Consider the following 16106-nt stretch of genomic DNA (forward strand, 5'->3'; position numbering starts at 1 on the left):
CCAGGCACCGGGACATCACTTCAAGGGCATCGTTGGGGTGCTCCGGGGTGGAGATGTACAGCTGGGTGTCGTCAGCGTAATGATGGTACTTCACCCCGAAACCATGGATGATCTCGCCCAGCGGCTTTACATAAATGTTGAACAAAAGGGGCGAGAGGACTGATCCCTGCGGCACCCCACATATGAGAGGCCTCGGGGTTGACCTCTGCCCTCCTGTCAACACAGACTGCGACCGGTCGGAGAGAAAGGAGGAGAACCACCGTAGTACAGTGCATCCCACCCCCAACTCTTCCAACTGGTGCAGCATGATACCTTGGTCGATGGTATCAAAAGCCGCTGAGAGATCTAACAGGACCAGGACAGAGAAGCAACTCCTGTACCGAGCCCTCCAGAGATCAGCATTATTCCCTCCAGTGACTCCTGAAAATTTTTGTAGATCTCTGCCAAAATCCCATCTGGTCCTGGTGTTTTATTATTTTTTTGTTTCTTCATCACCTCCTTCATCTCCATTAGAGTTATCTTATCATTTAACATTTTTCTTGTTTCTTCTGGTATTTTCGGTAAGTCCCTTGTTTCTAAATATTGTTTAATTCTTTCTTCTGAAATATCATCCTGACTGTATAATTTAATTAAAAAGTTTTGGATAATACTTTTTTCCCCTTCTGATTGGTACTGAAGATTCCCATCCTCGTCCTGTAATTGTATTAGTTTTTTCATTCTCTCTTTCTTAAGTTTATATGACAACCATCTCCCTGGTTTGTTTGCGTATTCAAAATAATTTTGTTTTATTGTTTTAAGATTGCATATCATTTCTTCTTGTAATGTTAAATTAAATTCATGCTTCACTAAATCTCTTTCTTCTCTGATTTTATTATTCTTTGGTTCTTTTTGCAATAGGCATTCTAATTCTTTAACTTTTTCCTGGAGGGTCTTTTGTTTTTTATTCTTTTCCTTATTTCTTCTCGTGGTGTAGGCTATTGTTAAACCTCTAATATGCGCTTTCGTTGTGTCCCGTAAGTTTTGTAGTGTTATTTATTCTTTCCGGTTTTCTGTAAAGAAAAATCCAAGTTCTTTTTCCATCGTTTGCGCAAATGGTTTCTCCTTTAATATCCTCTGATTTAATGTCCATCTCGGGTTTTTTTGTCCCTTCCATTTTATTGTTAGTGGATTGTGATCTGCCCATGTATTTGGTAGTATCTCTGTTTCTTCCATGTCACTAATCAGTTCCGGATTGATCCATGCCATATCAATTCTTGACCAGGAATTATGCAGGTTAGAGAAAAAAGTATATTGTTTCTTCCTTGGATTTAATTCTCTCCATATGTCTCGGAGATTTAACTCTCGCATCATTTCTGTGAACGTATTCAATAATTGTCTTCTTCTTGTTTGTTTTTTGACTCATATAATCTGTTTTATTGTCCACCACAGTGTTGAAATCACCTATAATGCATAAATTATCCCATTCTAGCTCTATTATTTTCTGATGTAATTTATGATAAAATTTCTTCTGATTTGTGTTTGGTGCATAAATTACCGTTAAGATCATTCTTTTTTGGTTTATTGTTATTTCTATTACTAAAATTCTTCCATCTTCATCTGCATAGAGTTGTTTCGAGTTTAACCATTCTTTTATGTATACTGCTATAGCTCTTTTCTTTTTGGATGACAGTGCCAGATGAAGTTTTCCTAATTTTGCAGATTCTAGAATGCTGCCGTGTTTTTTCATAATATGGACCTCCTGCAAACAAATAATGTCCATATTTTGTCTTTGAAGCTTTATCAATGTTTGTTTTTGTTTTGCCGGGGAATTTAAACCATTGATGTTAAGTGATAACAACTTAATTCCTTCCTCCAGCTTACAGTTTGTCGGAAAGTTTTGGTTCTTTTTTTGCTCTCGTCTCCCTTTGTGCTCTTGTCCTGGCTCCTTCCCTTTCATAACGCTCTATTTCCCTCCTTTCTCTTATGTTTTGTTCAGATATTTTCTTTTCTGAAATTTGATCTTGACTTTTATTGTCTAGTTCCTCCCTATTATCTTTTTCTTCTTCTCCTATTATATAATGTTCATAGAACACTTGTGCCTTGTCCAGGGTGTCTATTCAGAATTTCTTGTCTTGCCACATAATTAACATATCTTCCAGTATGAGCCATCTGAATAATACTTTGTACTTAACTAATTGTGACAATAAAAAATGGTAGTCCCTTCTTTGTTCTCTTAATCTCCTTGGTACTTGCTTCAAAGTTAAAATTTCTTTACCCTTATAGATTAATGGTTCCTCTCTCGTCTTACTGTAGACCTTGTCCCTAACTGTTTTTCTTGTAAATCTTATATGGACTTAATTAATTTAATTTAATTTAATTTAATTAATTAAATTTATATGCCGCCCCTCTCCGAAGACCCAGGACTTTCCTGGGTAGTTTATGGGGACGTGCGTAATTGCTATGAATCCTATATGCTTCATCAATATCGTTTTGAACTTCCTGTACACTTTTCTGCAGTGGATCAGCTAGTAATTCTGCCAACAAAGTTGGGAGATCTTCCTCTTTGCTTTCTACTATGTTTTGAAATTGTAGGAAAAATGCTGATTTCTCCAATTCCATGTGTGTTATTGCCTCCTCCAGATTTCTGTTTACCACCATCAATTTCACTTCCGTCTCCTCCAATTTTTTCTCTGTTTGTTCTGTTCTAGTTTCTATTGTCTTTATCTTCTGTTCATTTCTAGCTATCGTCTCTTGTATTGTACCAATTTTATCATCTAATTTGTGGATGTCTCCTTTTACCTTTCCCATTTCATTCTTTATTTCTTCGTGGTTTCTCATGATTGTTTTCTGCGTCTTCATCATTGTTTCTTGAACCATCAGTAATCGATTGCACACTTTGTAGATTCTGTGAAGAGCCTGATTTCTCACTGCCTAGCATACTTTCCACTGAGCGTTGTCGCGATGGGGTGGCTATCATTGAAGTTGTTTTCCTATTTTCGTGACCATTGTCATCATATTTGTCATTTTTAATGTTTTAAAAAATGTTTCCAAAATACCATATAGTATGATTCCACTCCTTTTATCTCCATCACTCACCTAATTTTTCATTCTTAATCTAGTTATTCTAATTTATTCTAGAGAGATAAATAAAACTAATATAAATATAGAGCTATTCTATAAACGTAAAGATAATTACTTTAAATACTGTAGATTATAGGGTTTTTAATGGTCTAGAGAATCCAAACTTAAATATAGCTAGAAGATATCTATAATTCTCTACTTAGGTTATTAGTCTCTAAACATAGTAGTACATGGCTAAGTTCATTTATTTCTACACAGTATATTATGAACGTCAAATATTTTTTAAATTTCCTTAATCTAATTTTTTATATTGCATATATCAAACTATAAATATATGAAGTTCTTCTTCCAATCCTATATGTACTATTAAATAGATATATAAATATAACAATACAATAAAGTAAAAATAGATCCAATAATATAGAGATTGTATCAATTAATATATGGATGTATATAAATATTTAGGTATAAATGTAAAAATAAATAACAAGTATATATAGTCACTATTCACTTATCATCCTTTCTAGATTTACTGTTAATAAATATATTCCATTGTCAGTTTATGTCTTATTTATAAAAAAGTCTCTTCTAAAATTTCTGGTATGTACTGTCTCCACAGAAAAAGTCCATCTCTTTTAGTGTCCAATTTGGTGAGTGTCTCTTTAAATCCAAAATGTCTCCCTTCTATTTAGCTCAGTCACTGTTATTTCTCCAGCTGGCTTTCCTTCCAAACCTCGTATTTTATCCCAATCTTAGTCAAAATTTGTCATGTATCATTAATCTCTTCACAGGGTATCCTATCACAACTCTCCTTCCCACCTTCCACGCAGTCAGTCTTTTTCTTTATTGTCTGTCGCCTTGTCTCCACTCCCACCACTAAATCGCCGCTTTTTTACCTTCTCGGAGACTCATTCTGCAGCTATTTACATTTATTCAAAATCATTGAGAGTCCCATTTCAGTCTCTTTCTCGTCCCTCCTCACCGATGTTTCAGGCTGCTTTACCACTTTTTTTTTCTTCCTACTCAGTCAGCTCGTCACACCTCCGGATCTGCCATTAAGGTCAATTTCTTTCACGTCTGATCTGAGGGTTTCCTCTTGTTATTTTGGGAGATCACACCTCTCGCCGCCAACTCTGAGGAGTCCTCTCTATACCGTTGCTACCTCCGAGAATCAACTTCGCCCTAGGGGCCTCAAAATCATGAAACTTCAGGAAAAACCTGAACTATTTTAATTAGGTATAGTATCAGCTAAACATGATAAGAAAAGTATGTATTTAATATTGCACGTCTTGACAGCAGTGAGGATTGTATTTGCGCAATGCTGAAAAAATGAAGAAACACCATGAGATGAAGAAATAATTAAGAAGAAACTAGAGTGTGCAGAAATGGACAGACTGACATTAAAAATGAAACAGAAAGAAGATACAGAATATTATCAAAATGGAATCTATTTTATCAGTGGTTGGAAAAAAGGGGTGAAGATTAAGAATGTAATATGTATTGTTAAGCAAATTAAATACCCAGACAATACAATGTTTATTAAGCACTAAGAAATGTAATTAATAAAAAATTAATTTTTAAAAAAATCTAGTCCTTAATGGAAGTACATCTACAGGTGAAACTCAAAAAATTAGAATATCGTGCAAAAGTTCATTTATTTCAGTAATGCAACTTAAAAAGTGAAACTAATATATGAGATAGACTCATTACATGCAAAGTGACATAGTTCAAGCCTTGATTTGTCATAATTTTGATGATTATGGCTTAGAGCTCATGAAAACCCCAAATTCACAATCTCAGAAAATTAGAATAATACATGAAATCAATAAAACAAGGATTGTACATAGAACAATATCGGACCTCTGAAAAGTATAAGCATGCATATGTACTTAGTACTTGGTTTGGGCCCCTTTTGCATCAATTACTGCCTCAATGTGGAGAATCTATGGGGCATTGCCAAGAGAAAGATGAGAGACATGAGACCGAACAATGCAGAAGAGCTGAAGGCCACTATTGAAGCATCCTGGTCTTCATAACACCTCAGCAGTGCCACAGGCTGATAGCATCCATGCCACTCCACATTGAGGCAGTAATTGATGCAAAAGGGGCCCAAACCAAGTACTAAGTACATATGCATGCTTATACTTTTCAGAGGTCCGATATTGTTCTATGTACAATCCTTGTTTTATTGATTTCATGTATTATTCTAATTTTCTGAGATTGTGAATTTGGGGTTTTCATGAGCTGTAAGCCATAATCATCAAAATTATGACAAATCAAGGCTTGAACTATCTCACTTTGCATGTAATGAGTCTATCTCATATATTAGTTTCACTTTTTAAGTTGCATTACTGAAATAAATGAACTTTTGCATGATATTCTAATTTTTTGAGTTTCATCTTTATATGAAGGGAAGTAAAAACAGTGGAGTATTGCAAGGTTCTACCATAGGCCTAATACTTTTTAATATCTTCATAAACAATTTAGATGAGGGAATAGAAAGGGAACTCATCAAATTTGCAGACAACATCAAGCTGGAAGGAATAGGCAACACTCCAGAAGATAGTCTCAAGATCCAGAAGAATGTTGACAGGCTTGAATCCTGGTCCCTATTTAACAAAATGAAATTCAATGGTAAGAAAAGTAAAGTTTTATACTTAGGCAAGAAAAACCAAATGTAAGGTATGGAATAGGTGGAACCTGGATCAATAACAGTAACTGTGAGAGGGATCTTGGAATCCTAGCAGACAATTACTTAAATATGAGCCAGCAGTGTGCTGCAGCCACCAAAAAAGCCCATGGAATATTAGGTTGCAGTAACAGCTAGAATCAAGATCATGTGAAGTATGAAATAGCATGTTAGTACCACTTTATAACAAATTGGTAAGACTACCCTTGGAATACTGCATCTAGTTATGGTCACTACAATATAAACCAGATGTTGAGACTCTGGAAAGAGTGCAGAGAAGAGCAACAGAGATGCTTAAGGGGCTGGAGTCTAAAACATATGAAGAATGGTTGCAGGAATTGGGTATGTCTAGACTAGTGAAAAAAAGGACTAGGGGTGACATGATAGCAATGTTCCAATATTTGAGGAACTGCCACAAAGAAAAGGAGATCAACCTGTTTTCCAAAGCACCAAAGACAGGACAAGAAACAATGGATGGAAACTAATTAAGGAGAAAAGCAACCTAGCGCTAAGGAGAAATTTCCTGACAGAACAATTAACCAGTGGAATGCATTGTCTTCAGAAGTTGTGGGTGCTCCATCACTGGATGTTTTTAAGAAAAGATTGGACTGCCATCTGTTCAGAATAGTATAGGGCCGTGATGGCGAACCTATGGCATGCATGCCCAAAGTGGCACGCGAAGCCCTGTCACCCGGCAAGCACAGCCTTGCCTGATTGTTTTCCGGGTTTCTGGCGCAATGCATGCATGACGATCAGTTGCTCTTTGCGCATGCATCAGTGCCGAAAACCGGTGTGCGCATGCACACTGGCCAGCTGATTGTCGGGTGCACATGCGTTCTATGAGCACATGTGTGCACGTGTGACATTTCCGTGTGACCTTTTTAGCACTCGGTATTGAAAAGGTTCACCATCACTGGTATAGGGTCTCCTGCTTGAGTGGGGGGTTGGATTACAAGACTTCCAATGTTCCTTTCTGTTCTGTTCTGTTCTGTTCTGTTCTGTTCTGTTCTGTTCTGTTCTGACCGAATTTTTTTTTTAAAGTTTTATTGGATTTTTATTTTTAATTATACATCAATATCAATACATGAACAGTGTGGCCTCTGGGTATAATTCATTTTGATACAAACAGTGATGATGATGATGATGATGATGATGATGATGATGATGATGATGATGATGATAACGCTTGGGAAGTGTTCGACTAGTGATTTCAGATACGAAATCCAGCATGGTTATCTTGTTTGCTGTGTATACTGTTAAGTTTGTGTATAATAATAATAATAATAATAATAATAATAATAATAATAATAATAATAATAATAATAATAATAATAATAATAGTTGTTACATTAGTCAAACTTATATAATCCTAGTATTGATATACATAATTGTTGTAGAGTAGTTATTCAATATTTCAATGTTCCATTTTAATGCCAATGATGATATTAAGCATACATAGTAATACCATCTTTCAACCTCTAATCTTTCCATCTAATTATTACTTATACTCTATTATATAAAAATTATATCTGCTAATATTCCCCCTATTTCTTATTTGTAGCTCTATTCTAACTTCTAGTCAGGCCACCGTTACTAATCCTAGTGCTAATACACTTGTTTATATTAAGACATAGTCCTTCATTATTTGGTTGTTCAAAGTCACAGTACACCATTCACGTACCAGTCATCCTATTATTTAAACATAACTAATAATACCATCTTTCAACCTCCAAACTTTCCACCTAACCATTGCTTTATATAAAGGTGTGTATTCTTATTTCTACATCTATTCTACTTTTTAATCAGGCCATCATTATATTAGAAAAAAAGAAGTAATAACTCCTTTCTTGCCTGTTTTAATACTTCAATTCTTATTTGTTTTTTGGCTTGCTTCCCATACTCCTCTCCTGGATCTTTGTCTCTATTAGCATCTATGTCTTCACCATTCAGTCTGAATATTTCTGCCATCTCTATCCTTGTAAGCTGCCAGGTCTCCAGAGTGTCCACCCAAACCCCTATCTCCCTTTCAAAAGTATCTTCCAGGTTATCCAATTCCATTTTTAAATCTCTTAAAGTACTTTTCCCTTGGTTTATTTCATCAGTCATTTTTATCTTTATCGTCTTCTCCTTCTCATCTTCTTGCTTTGTTTGCTGGTTTGTCTGTTCTATCTTTTCCTCCATTCTTTCTGCTGTCTCCTCTCTTTCCCGGGATCTTTGATCTTCATTCATTATCAGTTGTAGCATATTTTCTATTTTCCCATTTATGTCTTGCATTAGATTCTTTATCTCTCTGTGATCCTTTGTCATAGTACCCCTAATGCTTTGAAGCATCAATGCCATTTCTCTTGAAATCTCACTCATTTTCCCCTGATGGAGCATCTTGTCTTATTTTAATAAGTCCTGCTCTTACTCAAGTCCAAAAACAATATATTCAAGTCCAATGTAAGTCCATGAAAATTCAATAATCATAGTTCTTTACATCTCAGGATTATTAATTAGTTCCATTTAAGTAGTCCAGGCAGCTTCCACAAATCAAGTGTTACTTTACTTTACTTTACTTTACTTTACTTTACTTTACTTTACTTTACTTTACTTTACTTTACTTTACTTTACTTTACTTTACTTTACTTTACCTTACCTTACCTTACCTTACCTTACCTTACCTTACCTTACCTTACCTTACCTTTAACTTTAACTTTAACTTTAACTTTAACTTTAACTTTAACTTTACTTTATTTTCTTATTCTCACAATAGAGTCTCCAGTAATCATAAAATAGATAGTTATAGAACAGTAAGTATCATCACAGTCCTCCAGATGAATGTTGTTTAGTTCTCTTATCAAGAATTTCCCCAGTCTTGTAGGGGTATGGTATATTTTCCATTCACCAGTAGATGGCAGACTCAGCTTAGGTTTCAGTGTTATTTCAAGTCTGATAAATTGATTAATCCAAATTTAGTTCAATTTATGGAAGCAAAGTCAGCTATTCAAGTAGATAGTTCCAGCATTTTATAATGCCTTTCCAAAACAACGTCTATCCAGTTTAAAAATCCAATTTTCTATGTTTTAAAAGGTCTTTAGCTTTTCTCCCCTTAGTTCCTTTCTTTCAGGTCTAGGATTTTTCTCTCTATCGTTGTTCGCCACTTTAAGAAATAGTTCTAAGAATCTCTTTTCCTGGATTTTCCTTTTTTTTTTTTTTCCTTTTAAGGTTAGGGTCTAAATAAAAAAGGAATCTTCTCACCCAGCTCCAGTCACTGTTCATCTACACCACTCCTGCACATTTCTTTGTTGCCTCAGCTGTCCCAGTTTCGTGGCAGCCATCATGGCTGCCTCTTCTCCTTATCATGGATCTGAGGGAAGAAGCCCTGGGTCAAGCAGGAGAGTTGCTGCTCTCTGTGACCTGCAGGGTATGCCTCTTTTCTTCACCACTCCTACAGGGTGGCTATAGCTCCTTTTGGAGCCCTGCAACGGGAAGAACTCGGTGCGGGAGCACAGAGACCTGCTCCTCACATCCGATCTTGCCATGATGTCAGCTGGAAGTCCCGAGGGCGAAGATTCTTTAAAAACCTATAAAAATGTGCCTCTTTTGACATCTCAAGTTCCTCCTTGCAATGGATGATGAGCATTATAACAAAAAAAGGGAAAAAAGACAATAACACATTCTGGAGGTATACTGTAGATTGACATCCAAAGGTATTTAAGCTTTGTGTGTTTTAGCACTATTGCTCTCTCGCATCCACCCCCTAATGAAAAAATCCTATAGAACTGTAGTTTTTCAGGAATGCAGCTGTTCTTGGGGAATACCAAGAATGCCAGAGTCCATACATTTTTTTGTTTCTGTTGATCCTCAAAGGAGCAATGAGGATAAACAGAGTTGGTAGGGAAGGCACATTTTGCAGAATCTCCTTCCCAGCATCAGTGCTCTGATATATACAAGGGCACAGGTAAAGCCACTGCTGCAAGTTGAAATTGGGGACAATTCTTGTCATCTTTCTGAGAACTGCAGGGAAAGTAGGTTGGAGAACCCTGCAAGAACAGCCACAATGCAACAGGATCGCACATGGAACCAAAACTGCTATATTTGCTAGGAATATATTTGCAAGGTGTGGCCAAAACAATCAGAATGGCAGGCACAATCAAGATGGCAGCCACAGCAAAAAGATGGTGAGAAGCCTGGAAGCTAAATTCTACACAGACCAGTTGAAGGAACTTGGCATGATTAGTCTTAAGAAGAGAAGGCTGAGGGGAGGCATAATAGCAGCCATCCAAAATTTGAAGGGTCAGCACAGGGAAAAGCATGTGATTTATTCTCCAGAATAAATGTAATAAATAATTTTTAAAACTACCAGCTCTTTAATAGGCCCATTATGTCTGCCATGTTGATTTTTTTTTGGCTACATCTTGAAATTATTCCTGATATTTATTTCCATATTTTCCTTGCCATAGCTCTCAATTTATGCCCTGTTCTGCATAATAGGATTTCTCTTTTTTCATCTTGCGGTTCATCTGTCTCAGGGATTTGGCACATTATGATAGCTGTTTTTACTGAGTTTTCACTAGTCTCTACTTTTCCTTTTATAAACCATTTTTGTAGGTTTATCCAGTGCCTTTTCCAATCTCCCCCGCCCCCTTTTATTCTCATTTGTTTCTTTAGATGAAGATTGTGTTTACATCACACTCTTGCTATAAGAGCAAAAAAAATACTGCTATGCCAAATATTCTCTTCGACAAATAATGTGATAATTCTTTTTTTTTCTTATTATTTTTGTAGTGTTGAAACTATGCCCATGAAAAAGTAAGAAAGCTTTATTAATCATACGGCATGTAAAGTGGGAGTGGTTGTGATTTTGTTTTGTTATGGACTTTTGGCATTTTCAAACATATCATATTTGGATTGTTGATTTTTTTTTCTCTATATCACTGCCTTTTTGATCTACATACATAGCTACAAAATTTTACGTTCAAAATATCTCGACATGGAACATTCTGTAGAATTCCCTTCCATTTCATAGAGTTCACAGGCTCATCATTTCAAATAATGCCTTTTTTAATTACCATCTTTGTAACTGCAATTTGAATTAAATTACATTTTATCATTAACCCACTCCTTTCCTCATGTTTTTATTTTATTACAGTTTGGAAAATGGTAATATTGGTTATCATAAAGAGCAATTATATGGTATACACAATCCAGTTATGACAAGGTAAACCAAGTTTAAAACTGCCCACCTTTTAAGTGTTCTTAGTATTTCTTGTATTATTCATATACATTTCTGCACATTTTAAAGTCCATATCATTTCTTTTTACATGATTTTTCCTTGACTATGTTTTTTCACATATCCTATAAAAATATAATTTTAATAGTGAAATTGATTACTTAGCAACTGCTCTTATTTTAAAACAATTTTTTTCAAAACATTTGTTTGAAGTTGAAAAGCATTACAAATATTTCTTTACAAAAAAAAGCCATAGTAGTTCGAATTATATATAAATTAAATAGCAGTGTACATATACCATTATTTTATTTAAAAATCTTCTTATCATTTTAAAAATAAAGCTATACATACATACATACACATATATACATACATACGCATATACATAAACCAAAGAACAAAAATGTAGGAAATATTAGGTGAAATATTAAAAACAAAAACTATTGTAAACTAAACAAGGAAATAAAACATACATTAGTTCCTAAATTATATTTATAATATAAAAGCCCGTGTATAAATAAGTAAACAGACTATAAAAGTTATATTTCTTCTCTTATTTCCATATTATGATGCCATTTTTAAACAAGGAATTAAACTAGACAGGATCATAACCCAGCTGATTCCAAGGATGAGAGTCGACAAATTTCATGGTAGCCAACATTTAGTCTAGGATACCATTATTCTTTGATGAGCATCTGATCAGGCTTCTTGCCACAGTCCAATGGCCAAACCTGAAGTTTAAAGTTTAGGTGATCCAATGGCAATATATGCTAAGTGCTTTATAGAGTGAAAGATTCCAAGCTTTTGGAATATATTTTAAGAAAACATTAACTTTTTTTGACCTTAAGTCCCTTTTAGTTTCCCCTAGCAACAATGACTAACCAATTGCAATTTCTCTAACATGTTCCCCAAAGTTCCTCCAGCACAGATATGCTGAGAACCAGCTTTTTAAAGTAAAGCAAAGTTCCACAAGAATATTTGCTAAGGAACTAGGGGAAAGGTTGAAAAACAGCAGAAGACCACCCTACTACACAATTGTATTGGACAATTTTGCACTTAGATGCCAATTTCTAAAATTGAGAAGGTCTGTCGAGAATTCTTCAAACTCCAAATCTACTTCCCTCACGAATCATCAGTATTTCTAATTTTAAAAATTAATAGAAATTGAAAACCCATAAGTGAAAACTTGTCCTCTGTAGGGATATTGACATGGAACTCTGTTGAAAGCATGTTAGAAAATCAATTAGCATTATTTCAAGCATCCATTTCCTTTCATCTTTCCATAGTCAGAAATCGTACCATGGACATCTGTGCTGAAGGAACTTTGAGGCACATTGGGGAGATATTGCAAAGACAGCTCTTGAACTCCTTTTCCCCAGTTCTTCATACCAGAGCTTTATAACCTTCACTCTCTTTCTCTAGTTATTCCTTATCTTCTTTTCCAATCTGCATATTCTCACTTCTTAGTGGATTATAAAAAGCTTTATATTTTTGTTCATGAAAAAAAGTCAAGGCCTCACAAATGCATGACCTCATTCCCAACCTAGGAACTGGAATAAAACTGGGTAATAAAGCTCCTTTTCACTTTTCAGTTTCTATATTGTATTGTTCCTGACTTATCATATTTATGTAGTTATCTCCACACAGATTTATATTTGTGGATTTTCCCCCTCTTAGCTCTGTGGAACAGTGGTAACTCAGACTGGAACTATTAACCGTAAGTTGCATGGCTTATTTATCTGTTTAAATTTGATGGCCTTAAAAAGTGGACATCTGGGTTCATGTAAATGCTAACAAAGATGAAAATGTTGTGGGGCAAGGCTTTCCAAATGGTTTTCAATTCTTAATAGTGGTGGCCATTTTCACTTGTGTGTGTATTTTCATTTCATGTATGTGTATGTGCACTGGGAAGCTCAGGGCCACCTGCATAAGTTCCAGATGGAGGAAGAAGAGAGTGTCTTAGAATTTACCTTCCTGTTGGAGAGGCATTGGGGGATGACAATGACAATGAGGATAATCTCCACAGCCTAAGACTCAGCCAGCCCATTTTTAGACCTGCTTTTTTTTTGCATTGGCTTTGTCTGCCAACTTTGGCTCTAAACAGTTCAGTTTTCAGAGAGAGATCATGCTGATGGATGGACAGACAGATGGATAAGCCTAGGCCTCTTGATATATATTTTTTTCAATCTTCTGTTATATTAGAAAGATTAAAAGCCCCCCTCAGAGGCACCTTGTCATGGACGCCTCTGCCATTTTCCCTATTCCTGACTCTAAACATGATTGTACCCCAGTCCAGTTATGCTCATGTTTCCACCGTCACAGGAAAGCGATTTCACCTCTGTTCTCTTGTAATGGGACAATCCTAAAAGCTCTGAATTCTGTCTTGTGACTTTCTTTCCAGCTTCTGGAAACAACAGTTTCTCCTCAAGGAAAGCTAAGCTGAACCATCATGTTTGAAGATAGCACAGCAAACTGATCTTGCATAAAAAAAGAATTACTGAATCTTTGGTCATAAAGTGAAGGCAGGTTAATGGCAATTGGGCCACCTGGCCTCGGTTTTGCTGCCAAGAAACCATTAAAATTGTAATGGGCTTTGTTCTTGTTTCATAAAATAATTTTCATTTTTTTTTCTTGTACCATATAAATGAAATGAAACAGGTCTAAATGGATATTGTCCTCATTTTATTTTATTTTTGCTTCACCTGAATAGTTTGTTCAAAATGAATTAGATTCTTCTTAAAATATCCAATGATGTTTGTACGCTATATAAAAATATGTTTACATGAAAAATTATTTGAATACAGAGACTTTTGTACCTGAGTTTTTTACAGCTGTCTCGCAACAGACTTTTAAACAACATTTGTTATCTTTCATAAGTAACCTGTTCAGTGTTCAACATTTCTCTGGTGTTGTTAAAAATGAAGGGGAAAAAAAAGCAAGTATGGAACTATGGATCCTGTCTTGTGCTGTTTTCAGAAATATGAATGTAAATGAAGTAAACTACTTTTTCTGAATTCTCATTTAAGACAGTATTCTTATTTAAGATGAAACATATATCTATGTGAGGAGAGCAATATATGATTTGCTTGTCTCTGAACACACAGATAGACAAATAAGCAGTGGGGATCTTTTGTAATATGAGAAGAGATATTCCCAAAAAATCTATCTGAAGCTTCAGTAAAGTGATTAGATGCACCAGAAGACAACCACTGACTCATTTTGGTGAAATATTGTAAATCTCCACTATGTTCCCAATGTGAATAAGTCTGATTCTCCTATGCATCATTTCTCAATCACGGAAGCTATGTTGAGCTTGAATTTGTGATACTATGTTTCCCCGAAAATAAGCCCTATCCCAAAAATAAGCCCTACCATGTTTTTAAGCATGTGCCCAATATAAGCCCTACCCCCAAAATAAGCCCCACTTAAGCGCCTGTGCAGCCGGCCTGCTGCCCATTCCATCTGGCTGGTTGTGCAGCAGTTGCGAGGGAAGGCGGGGGGGAGCTGCCCCACACACCCTGTACCAGCTTACCTCAGAGCCCTCGCAGCCAGGCTATCTATGCCCCAACACCTGCCTTGCCTCATGGTGGTGGCTCCGCCATGCCTGTCCAGCAGGGCCTTGTGTGGCTGCCAGCCCACTTCTTCTGCTTGCTTGTGCAGACACAATAGAGTAGGGTGCTGAGCGATGTGTTGGTGCCGTGGCTGTGAGGCAAGGCAGGTGTCAGGGTGTGGATGGCCTGGTAAACCGGTGTGGGGCACATGGGGAAGCTCCAACCCTCCACCTCGCCTTGTGGCCATGGCATCACAACATCACTCAGCGTCCTGCCCCATTGCGGCCATGTGAACAAGCAGAAAAAGTGTGCCGGCAGCCACACAAGATCCTGGATGGTGCTGTTGGAGCCACCACTGCAAGGTGAGGCTGGTATTGGGACATAGGTGGCCTGGCTGCAGGGGCCCTAAGGTAAGCTGGTGCGAGGTGTGTGGGGCAGCTCCATCCCTGCCTCGCGGCAGCAGCACTAACATGCCACACAGCCTCCTGTCCAACCGTGAGCAAGCAGAAGAAGTGGGCCTCCCATATACATGGGGAGGGAATAAGACATCCCCCAAAATAAGCCCTAGTGCTCATTTTGGAGCTGAAAAGAAAATAAGGCTAGGTCTTATTTTTGGGAAAACACGGTATTTAAAGGAAAAGCTTCAGAAAATCTCAGAGCTGCTTTACAGTGGCTGACATTGCCAAAGATGTGACTCTTATTTTCCACTGTGTAAAATAATAAACTGTGATACAACATTGTTTTTGAACAATGGAACGGAGTATGAATGATTTGTACAATTATGAAGAGGGACAGTACTACTAAATGACAATTTCTTCATGTTCTTTCTGCAATTGTCATTTAGTAGTACTAATGATACTAGTTAGTATGCTAACATACTAGTTAGCATACTAACTAGTATGCTAATAATACTGAGAATGTGTTCTTACATGTACAATCATTCATTTTGGGAGATCACCAGATTTTCCAAGCTGGATTTGAATTCTAATATGAATAATTCTAAGTTACTTAAAGATTGGACAGTTAATATACACCCATCATTTAATTATGCAATCTGTGCAATCAGAGAAAACCATGTGATTCAATACTTCTGCCTAACACCAGGGTTTAAAAATAGTTTGTATTCCATTGACTGTAGGAAGTTTTTCAATAGTAGGACAATTTTTTAAAGCTATCCAGTATGTAGAATACTTAAGAGGGTTGGGTGTATCTGTTAGAGGTGTGTGTGTGTGTGTGTATTCAATATTATAGATTTAATGCATTCTTTTTAATCTGACAGTGTCTTTCAATCATTTAAATAAAGTCTTGATTGATATTCATTTCAAATGGAAGAAGTTGGTAAACAAGATTAAAACTTGGTTGTGTATCAGAGATTAATGGATTCTGTTTAAGCAACTTGTTCCAGTTGTGCTGGTGGGCATTGGCATCCATAATAAACCATGATGGCATGTGTGAAGGAATGGGGTGCTTTCCTAGCTTCATTATTGCTTTCTCTTCCCACTTTAGAAAGTCTGTTCAAAGAAAGGGTCTTCAGCAGCACCCAGGGAGCCCGAGATGAAGAAATGACCAATTACTCAGAATAATCTAAAG

General features: G+C 36.3%; 1 protein-coding gene across 1 annotated transcript in view; it reads left to right on the plus strand.

Moving 5' to 3' along the window:
- The window catches only part of PROM1 (prominin 1), a 207408-nt gene extending 194747 nt beyond the window's left edge, over positions 1-12661 (plus strand). The window contains exons 26-28 of the mRNA XM_070948434.1: positions 10520-10543; positions 10884-10952; positions 12643-12661. Of these exons, the coding sequence (XP_070804535.1) occupies positions 10520-10543; positions 10884-10952; positions 12643-12661 (112 nt within the window). The remainder of the gene's footprint in view (positions 1-10519; positions 10544-10883; positions 10953-12642) is intronic.
- Positions 12662-16106: the final 3445 nt, after the last annotated feature.

The sequence above is a fragment of the Pituophis catenifer genome, unplaced genomic scaffold, assembly GCF_029215685.1.
Source record: "Pituophis catenifer annectens isolate HBS135680 unplaced genomic scaffold, rPitCat1.0.hap2 SCAF_8, whole genome shotgun sequence".
NCBI lineage: Eukaryota > Metazoa > Chordata > Lepidosauria > Squamata > Colubridae > Pituophis > Pituophis catenifer.